At 41.5% G+C, this 8,756-nt stretch overlaps 2 protein-coding genes across 2 annotated transcripts; one reads left to right on the top strand and one right to left on the bottom strand.

Annotated features, from left to right (window-relative positions):
* The first annotated feature begins 991 nt into the window (after positions 1–991).
* On the top strand, positions 992–3,225 carry cdca9 (cell division cycle associated 9). Its single transcript, XM_029526249.1, has 10 exons — positions 992–1,103; positions 1,202–1,333; positions 1,431–1,471; positions 1,550–1,601; positions 1,718–1,776; positions 2,000–2,061; positions 2,134–2,217; positions 2,345–2,426; positions 2,602–2,688; positions 2,839–3,225. Exons 1-10 carry the CDS (start codon positions 992–994, stop codon positions 2,881–2,883), a joined length of 756 nt encoding a protein of 251 aa, XP_029382109.1. The 3' UTR covers positions 2,884–3,225.
* On the bottom strand, positions 3,080–7,012 carry plin2 (perilipin 2). The gene is made up of 8 exons (XM_029526248.1): positions 6,956–7,012; positions 6,749–6,795; positions 6,313–6,508; positions 5,894–5,976; positions 5,425–5,710; positions 4,470–4,648; positions 4,150–4,260; positions 3,080–3,792 (listed from the first exon to the last, which is right to left on the bottom strand). Exons 2-8 carry the CDS (start codon positions 6,776–6,778, stop codon positions 3,382–3,384), a joined length of 1,296 nt encoding a protein of 431 aa, XP_029382108.1. The 5' UTR covers positions 6,779–6,795; positions 6,956–7,012; the 3' UTR covers positions 3,080–3,381.
* Between the last annotated feature and the right edge of the window lie 1,744 nt (positions 7,013–8,756).

Raw genomic sequence — 8,756 nt, 5'->3', positions numbered from 1 at the left:
AAGATGAACTTTGACATTCCACTAAATGCTGAGACAGAAAAAGTAAAGTGCTGTGATGAGCTGTTGGGAAATGCGTGTAGATGGTCCCACCGTAGACTTGGGGGAGCAATGCTGACTTGTATAGATGTAAAATATTCAGTTTGCACTGCATACATTAAAACCTGCCCTTAACGCTAGGTGATTACGACCTGAGACCTCAGAAGATTAACAGCATTCTGTAGTTTTTCCTCCAAAACAAAAATTCTCAATTATTTATTTTTGTATTTTTGACATTTGGATTGAAGACAATGTAGTCACTTAGCATCTTTATGACTAACACCCCCCTTTCCTTTTTAATCTGTGTTAAGGGTTTCCACCCTGTACTGATTTTTTGTAAATGTGATCTCTTTACGGCAGAGGATGTACAGAAGAGACTCTTCTTTAACAATAGATTAAGTGATCTTACCGTCCTGTGGAAAGGAATTGAATGTCTACACTTAAGTGCTGCAATAAATGAACTTGTTAACTGATTGAAAATCAAATGTGTCTGTTTCACTGTTTTGTGTTACTGATTTTCAGGTGTGCATCAAATCTCTGCCTTACCTACTTTGACCAGGGTTTCTTCATCCACTGCAGATCTGCTGTATTCCAGGATATTCTGACACATTTTATTAAAATCTTGGGCTCCTTTGACTTCGGCTTCATATTTTCCCAATTCTACATATTAAAACATAGTTTGCCTTGGTTTTGGTACAAGTCTAATTTTAATGATAGGATGAAAAATTAACAAAACTACCATTTTTTTTGTGTGTGTAATGAAACATTTCTGCTGACTTTAAATGTTTTGCAGATGACTCAAAACAGCAGCTGTTTATCCTTCCGCCAGGGAACGTAGATCCCACAGAAGGGGTTTTCCAGCGGGCGTATGAATGTGGCAAATTAAGCGCACTGGGCCAGGTGCGTGTCGGAGGGACAACAAGACAGACAGACAGACTGTCTGTCCGAAGACAAAATGCCACTGAGACGGACCAAAAACCCGGGGAGAGGCCAGAGTAAGGAGCAGCTGGACCGAGAGATGAGGCTGAGCAGACTGGCTCTGTTCATCCAGCAGGTTGAGAAGGAAGGTGTGTGAGTCTCAGATGGAATAATGTCCCCCACAGCTTGTCCTCCAGCGTGACGGACCTTCGTCCTTTTGGCTTCTGTTTCTCTGATGAACTTTCAGCAGAGGAGCATATGGATGAGCTGGCTGCCAAACTCGAGAACATGACGGCCACAGTTGACAAAATATTTAAGGTGGAAATGATGAAGATGCCTCCATCGCTGAAAAACAGTCGCATAGGAGATTTAATCAGTGGTCAGTCCAAATTTTTTTTTCCTCAAAATAACAATTCACTGATCAGATGTGTGATGTGTTTGTTTTCTCTCCTCCATCAAACTGTCCTGTGTGTCAGAGGAGGACATCTCAGCAAGTGAGGTCTCCATTGCTATCAAGGTGAGCAGATTTCCAGCCAAGGGCCCTTTCTTTTTCTATTGTTGACTGTAACAGGCTGAACTGCGCCCAATTTTCCAGAGTGAGTCTTCAGAAATACAGCAGTCCCTCAGAAGACTACCCAGCAAGAGAGGTGGATCTCTTCACCATTCCCACGTGGTTCATTTGTCTTGCCCGTGCAACTCTCTGAAGCATCTGTCTGAATGGTTTGGGTTAAATTGTAACTTATTTGTGTTTTCATTTTTGGAGTAAAATCGACACCAGTTCCCTCCACCCCAGTGCAGAAGTTCTCATCCAAGACTTTGAAGGTATGTTAAAAGAAGATTTAAAGAAGCTGACATAAGACTGATCCTGTATTTTCATATGGATGAAGCTTTGTTGCGCCTCTGTTGCTTAAATTTTATAATGTGCTCACTTAATGTTAATTGGAGAAGAATGGGACTAAATCATGCTGATGATGTTTGTACATCACATCCCAGCCTGATCATGGTGATGCTTGTTTTCTTTCTGAACATTGTTCTTGATTTTTAGAGGGGAAATGGAGCAAAAAGGAGCAGAGTTTTAGCTGGGAGTAGCAGCGCTGGAGAGCTTAGGTGAGAATCAGCTGTGCAGTGAATTCACCGTGCTGAGTGCACACCTTGACCCTTGACCTTGATTTTCTCCAGGGGCTCTACAGTCACCATAAAAAGAACTCAGAGCCGCTTGACCAAGACCAACGACCAGACTGTACCAACCAAACCCAAACTCAGGTTTGTGTTATTTAACCTGCTGGTATTTGTCAGTTCTGCCACAAAGGGATGTTTGTTGGAAATTCTCAATAGTGAAGAAGTGATTTTTTTTTTTTTTTTTTTTTTTTTGGCTCTGGTGTTGTTTCAGGTCTGTCGTCTCTGCTGGTGATCTTCACTGTTCACTGATGGGCGCAGCTCCCCACATCACTGTGACCACAGCACGGGGGCAGGTTCGCTACTTAGCACCTTTTTTTTTAACCTGGTAGCTGCTTTATATCCAAGGAGGCAGTTTCCCATCTGCCGTGATGACCGACAGTATCCTTTCCATGTCCTGATCGACTACGATTATCTAGCTGTCTAGTTAAGATCAGGATTTCATGCTTTTGATGTTTCTCTTTCCTCTAGACTGTCAGTTTTTCTGAAGAAACCAGGGATGAAGTCAACCTGGACCTGCTGGATGACGTAGCATGGTGCCAGATCCAGAGGCTAACGGTACGGTGCTCATGTTGAAATCTGATCTCCTAGTGTCAGTTATTTTCAGAATAAGGGACTTGACACAAGTCTTTTAACAAACCTTTATCTACTCTGAAACATTTGAAATGTACCAATGTAAAAACTGGTAATTGGATTTTGGACTTTCAGAGTTTGATGGAGTATCTGTCCAGACGAGGGCCCTGCCAGCGATGAGTACAGATGCCGGAACATCAGTCTGACCAGGATTTTATTTACTTAGATTTAAAACTTCTGGTTTAACATTATGGAATTTGTTTATAGAGATTTGGTTTAGTACTAATAATTGGCAGTCGCACATTGAGTATTTTTAAAAAATGTATAATAAAGCTTATTTGTACCTATGACCAGTGGTTGCATAACCCTTTGCTTTATCTAAGATTATGTGACAGTACATGAAAGCAAATTGAGAAACCAAGAAATTGCATGTTTAAAATTTAATTGAATTAAAATTTTATGTAAATGTGGAAAAAAGTGACAACTACATATAATTGGTTTCAGCAGTCTGCGTAGAAATAAGTAGCGAAAGGTGAAATGTTTTGACAGAAAATTCTGTCTGTAACACAGAATTACATTAGAGCTTTACATCAGAATGTCTTCAGTTCCTAAAACAGAAACATTGGACAGTTTGCCACAGATAAGACTTGTATAACGGGGAATATAAGGTGGTGAAGGTCACTGCTGTTGCTGGGAATGTAGTGACTCCATCTCAACCTCCATGGGCTCCGCCCTCTCACAAGGGGGAGCTGGTGTGGGATTTGGCTCATGAGGAACACGAGGGTAGAAAGGACCAACAAGCCAGTTGAGTGGTGTGTTGTTGACCAGATAATCCATCACGCTGTCCAGAGAATCTTTCATTTTTCCCAGCTGCGCTTTGCTGTTGGTCAACATGCTGTCAGGCAGGTCCCCCAGGACCTTGGCCTTGCTAAAGTTGGTGTAAACCTGTGTCGCAGAGTGGCTGAGGGAGAGTGCTTCCTGCTGGATGTTGTTGGGGAGGCCCTGCAGGCTGGAGATAAGGACCAGACAGGTTGTCTGAAGCTGCTGGGTGAGGGAACGTGCCAGGGCCAGGGTGCGAGACTCAATCACCTGAGTGGAGAACATGGATGCTTGTAAATAAACATTATCTATAGACTTCAATATTACTGAACATTGGACAATGAAATTCTGTACACTACCTCTCAATATAAAAGACAATTGGCAGATGTAAAAACATCCAATCTAATCCAATCCAATTAAAAAAAAATAAATAAAAATCAGTGCCGGCAGCTGTATCAAAGAATTGCAGGAAGTAAGCTGTGTCAGTAAAGGATGAAAAACCGAGAACGCCACCCTGCCATCTTATGTCTCAAAAACACTATTTACACCGCGTGCTAGGAATCGGAGTCGTTCTGCCTTCCTTGAGTCTATTATCTTGCAGCATTTTTGTGTTGTTGACCTCCTTACCTCTGCTTCGTGACCGTTCTCCTGACCATTGGACTTCCACAACCCCAAAGAGTTCAGCTTGTCATTTAGCATTTTGTTTGCCCCGCCAATATTTTTTCTGCTGTATTGAATCTAGAAAAAACACACAATGTTAACTGCTGTCCAAGTGCAATAAAACAAATGATCTTCCTTTTTTAGGACAGATGCCTAACGACGCTTAAAGAATGTGCCAGAAATTTGACAAAGCAGATGATGGATGGAAGACATCTATAAACATTTTCTTTATTTTAAGCCATGTTGCGTAGAACGCCAGTGGTATATTCATGAAAAATAAAACTCACCACATCAACCGTGGAGTTGAGCTCAGAAATGAATTCCATGCTGCGCTGCCTGCCGTCTCGGATTCTGGCCACAGCCCTGGTGTACGCCCGCTGCCTCAGTTTCGTGGAAAGGGAGCCCAGCCGGACATAGTAGCTCATCTCTTTCCTATCGAAGCCTTTCACAGTTTTTGCCTCCAGCTCTGTCACAAGAGGGGAAAAAATGAGGGCAATGACACCATTTCTACAAGTTTGACTGTAACTCAGTCAATTATGCTTTGAGCCATGGTATTCCAGCTAAATTAAGGCTGTTACAGTGTAAAGCAGAGGCTTTAAATCCATGAAGAATGTAGTTATTCAAAGTTGAGTTCCTGAACAGGCATCTCGCATTTTGTGTGAGACTGCTTTCTGTAAGCTTCTGCACATCACAGGTCACTCTAAACAACAAATCCTTAAATGATGGAGGAAAAACAGACATTTAATACATGCTGAGAGTCTCAGACAAGCCAAATCTGAAAAACCCCTTTTCCTGGAAACTCGACCAAATCCATTGTCAACATAATCCAGCTGGCTCATAACTGACCCTTGATACAGCGTGATACAGTTAAATAACCTTAATCTCAATAGCCTTATCTTGTGTTTCAAACAGAACCAAAGCCAAAAGACCAGGCAGAAAGGTTTTTTTCACCTCCTAAAAGAAAAGTCCAAGTTATTACTAGTCTAACAGTAATTGGTATTCTGTGGCTATTTTTTTATGGGATAAAAAAAGAAACTTTGTATATTTCTACTGTGCAGATTTTTTTTCTCCATTGGAATAAAAAAACAGGACATAAGAAAGGGGCAGTTTTATCAAACCTATGAAATGAGGTCTGGGTTAGATTTATGTTATAGCGGTATACAAGTCGTCAAGATCTGCTGGTTTTAACCGGTGCTGATGGGTAATTTTTTTTTTTTTTTTCCATTTTCCAACCCTACTTACCGAGCTCATCTTCCACCACAGGAAGGTACTGATCCACAAGGCTCTCAGATGTACTGAGGGCTGTGTCCACCCCGCTGCTGACCAGCTGGACCACTCTGCTCTCCAGCACAGTGCTGACACTGCCACTGACTACAGCTTTGGTCTTCTCCATCCCATCCTGCACTGCACCACGAGTCTTCTCCACCACACTGGTCAGAGTGTCGGAGACTGTGTCTTTGGCACTGGACACTGTCCCTGTCACAGCATCTTTGGCTGAGTTCACCACATCCTTGGCACTGGAAACAATCTGGGTGGGAACAGAAGCATAGACTAATAATTGTTTATTTCCAAAAGATTGCAGCAAAGGATGACCGAGTGAACTGAGGGACAGCGTTTTCGAAAGATAGGACATGGGTCAGGACTGAGATTAGCCAACAACTGTGTAATAAGAAATTTTGCAATGAAGGTTGGCTACTAATCCGTTGCATACCTGCTCAGAGGGCTGGTGAAGAATTGGCAAGCTTTTCTCAATCCTGTCCAATCCTTTACAGGCCAGGTCATTTGCGATGGCAACTGAAGGCAAGTCAAGCAAAAAAAAAAAAAAAAAAAAGTTAATGATTTATTTGGAAAAAACTTTAAGGAAAGAAAGCTATAAACGTGTCCTTAATTATTCTATTCAGTCACAGGTTTTTGTGGGTAACTTTAGGCCGATTTTGAGTAATATGAAAAACTGGGTGAAAGATCACGATGAGTAAGAGCCCTTCGCCTGAGTGTAACTTCCTGTTTGAATATTTGCCTCTGTGACTCAGATAACACATCACTATCCTTCTCGTTTTCCTTCAGTTCCTGGAGCTTTATTTTGACATCTGTCCAAGTGGAGGTTAACTGTTCTCACTAAAGGTCTCTTACTCTGAGGCTCCAGTTTGTCCATGATGGGCGAGGCGGTGGTGAGGGCCACAGAGGTGATGGTGCGGACTCCTTGCTCCGCCGCCTCACACACAGTCTTGATGTAAGGGTGGGTGCCTTTGGTGTTGGAGTACACGCTGGACACCAAGATGTAGGTGGAGCTGACCAGAGGAAGGCTGGTCACTCTCTCCACCACATTCTGATAAGAAATACAACAAAAACAGCACAAGATTTAAACTCATAATACAACTGTGCTACTCTAATTTTGAACCTCCAGTGTCCATTTAGATTATATGGGAGCAATAAGGCAGAAACGAACTCATGATCCACAGTTTTACATTTAATTTACTTTTACTTCAGTACTTTGTCAGTGTAAGTTTGTCATTTCAGAATAAGTGTAACAGTGGAAAGAGGGTACAAATCTATGGAATGGACTTACTTGGTTTGAGATCACTGCAGCTGCTGCCATGTCTGCCAGAGTCAAGCCTGTGGAGAAGACACACAACTAGTCACATTTCTATTCGGCATGAAATCAATATTTATGCCTACTTCCGCATTACAGTCGGCTACACAGTGTAGAAAAGTCCCAGCTCATGTCGCTGCCACACTGAAAAGGAACATCAGGGGACAGAAGTTGAGGACTTACTTAGAGTTGTGTTTGTCTTCCAGGTGTCAGTGAGCTGACTGGTACTGCGGGAGATGGGACAGCGGTTTCATTTATACGCCTTTAATTATCGCGAGATGTGGAGCGGCGATGATGTTATTTCCGGATCGCTTGCAGGCCAAAGGTGAAACGAGTCGGGGACTTCCTCGTTAATCAGCCGTCATCTGGTCAGAGTTTTCAATATTTCCAGACCGATATGTCAGTGTTTCATAATCGCCTTCAGGAAGATATCACATTCTTAAACTATTGGAGTACAATACTCACACAGCTACAGGCAGAAATGTCACTTGATTACATCACGTGTACACAAATACAGTGCAATCCTGTGAATATAAAATGAAATTAGATCTTATGAAACAATCCAATGATCTGGCCCCTGTTTTGTTGTGTGTGTACATTTGTGGATGAACTTCCCAACAGGCATAGGGTGAACCTGAGGATTGGTTGGTTTTGTTGTGGCCCCTGGAGGTAGTTTCCATGTGTTGGTACTCTAAGCTTTACTGTTAAGACTCTCACAGGGTCATTATTTGGCCTCTATTTTGGCATAGCTCACCAACATTATATACCAACATGGTTCCTTCAGGCCTTTTCAGCTGGCTAAAATGACGGATGATGCCATCCCACGATGATTATATGCAATTATATGCTTTGTTTTCCTGCATATTCATTGTGCTATTTTTTTCTTTATTCTGTGTGCAGTTGTAGTATTGATATATGGTTTGAATTCTTAAAATTTGCTTTTTTTTTTTTCTTTTTTTCTTTTTTTTTTTAGAAATCAAAGCCAGCTTTGCTGTCCAGTTTTGTCTGGGGATCATCTTTTAACTCACCACAGCAATAACCCTTTTATTTGAGGTATTTCTTTCCCAAACTTTCTGCATCTTTCCCTGCTGTTTTGTTGCATTCACCCTGGTATGACACGGTGACTCACTCATGTTTGCATGTTGTTGTTCAGTTGCTGAAGTGGTGTTTTTTTCCCCCCCATTAAAGTAGTTGATGTGGTTTTGCTTTTTTGGCCTGTGCTTTAGATTGGAAGCTTTCTTCTTCCCCATTCTTCTGACCTGTTCTGAACTCTGTGTTAGCTGGCATCACCTCTCTTTGGAACCTAATTTGGACAGTTCACACAGTTCAAACTCCTAACCTTGACAGACAATCCGGGACCAGGAATATTTATTTTTGCCACAGAAAAATCTAAATAGATCACTTGTGAGTGTCTGATCTGCATGATGCAAGAGGAGTAATCAAAGCTTTTCCATTACTTAGAGTCACAACTGAACTTCCAATTAGAAAAGTAATTGAAATAGTAATTTCCTCCAGGGTACCAGTGAAAAAATAGCAACAAACCTTTCATGAATGATTACAAAACACATTAATGATCACCACTAAGTTTGGTACTTTCTTTTTAACGGTACAAATTTTATGCCATGACTTTTAACTTTTGGGGACCACTGCCAAATGTGAGATATAGCAGGTTGTCAAAATCTCAATGCGCAGTTCCCGTTAAGTCTTTGACAATAATGTACAACAGTACATATAACATGCCTTTCAACAATCCCATCTTATGTTTAGAGGCCTTTTTCACGGCAGACGTGATTAGCCATAAAACGACAAACAGTTGTGCAACGAATAACATAAATGAATCCATTTTATTCGGCTATCCCTGTGATCAGTGTTGTGGTTCTGTAGTTGTGTGGTTTTGATCACTGCTGTTGTTAGCATTTATGTATATTTTAGGGTAACGCTGAACACAAAAGTCTGCTCATATTAGTTCAAGTTCATTTTATTT

Source organism: Echeneis naucrates, chromosome 18 (genome assembly GCF_900963305.1).
Source record: "Echeneis naucrates chromosome 18, fEcheNa1.1, whole genome shotgun sequence".
Classification (NCBI taxonomy): domain Eukaryota; kingdom Metazoa; phylum Chordata; class Actinopteri; order Carangiformes; family Echeneidae; genus Echeneis; species Echeneis naucrates.
This window is presented reverse-complemented; position numbering and strand designations above follow the sequence as displayed.

What these genes read in the sequence shown, in the direction of transcription:
- cdca9 (XM_029526249.1), top strand. Translation starts at nt 992, where the DNA reads ATGCCACTGAGACGGACCAAAAACCCGGGGAGAGGCCAGAGTAAGGAG. An exon ending in AAGACTACCCAGCAAGAGAG is followed by an intron (nt 1,602 to 1,717) that starts GTGGATCTCTTC and finishes TCATTTTTGGAG; the next exon opens with TAAAATCGACACCAGTTCCC. An exon ending in TGACCACAGCACGGGGGCAG is followed by an intron (nt 2,427 to 2,601) that starts GTTCGCTACTTA and finishes TCTTTCCTCTAG; the next exon opens with ACTGTCAGTTTTTCTGAAGA.
- plin2 (XM_029526248.1), bottom strand. Translation starts at nt 6,778, where the DNA reads ATGGCAGCAGCTGCAGTGATCTCAAACCAA. An exon ending in CTGCAGTGATCTCAAACCAA is followed by an intron (nt 6,509 to 6,748) that starts GTAAGTCCATTC and finishes ATTTCTTATCAG; the next exon opens with AATGTGGTGGAGAGAGTGAC. An exon ending in GGACAAACTGGAGCCTCAGA is followed by an intron (nt 5,977 to 6,312) that starts GTAAGAGACCTT and finishes ACTTGCCTTCAG; the next exon opens with TTGCCATCGCAAATGACCTG.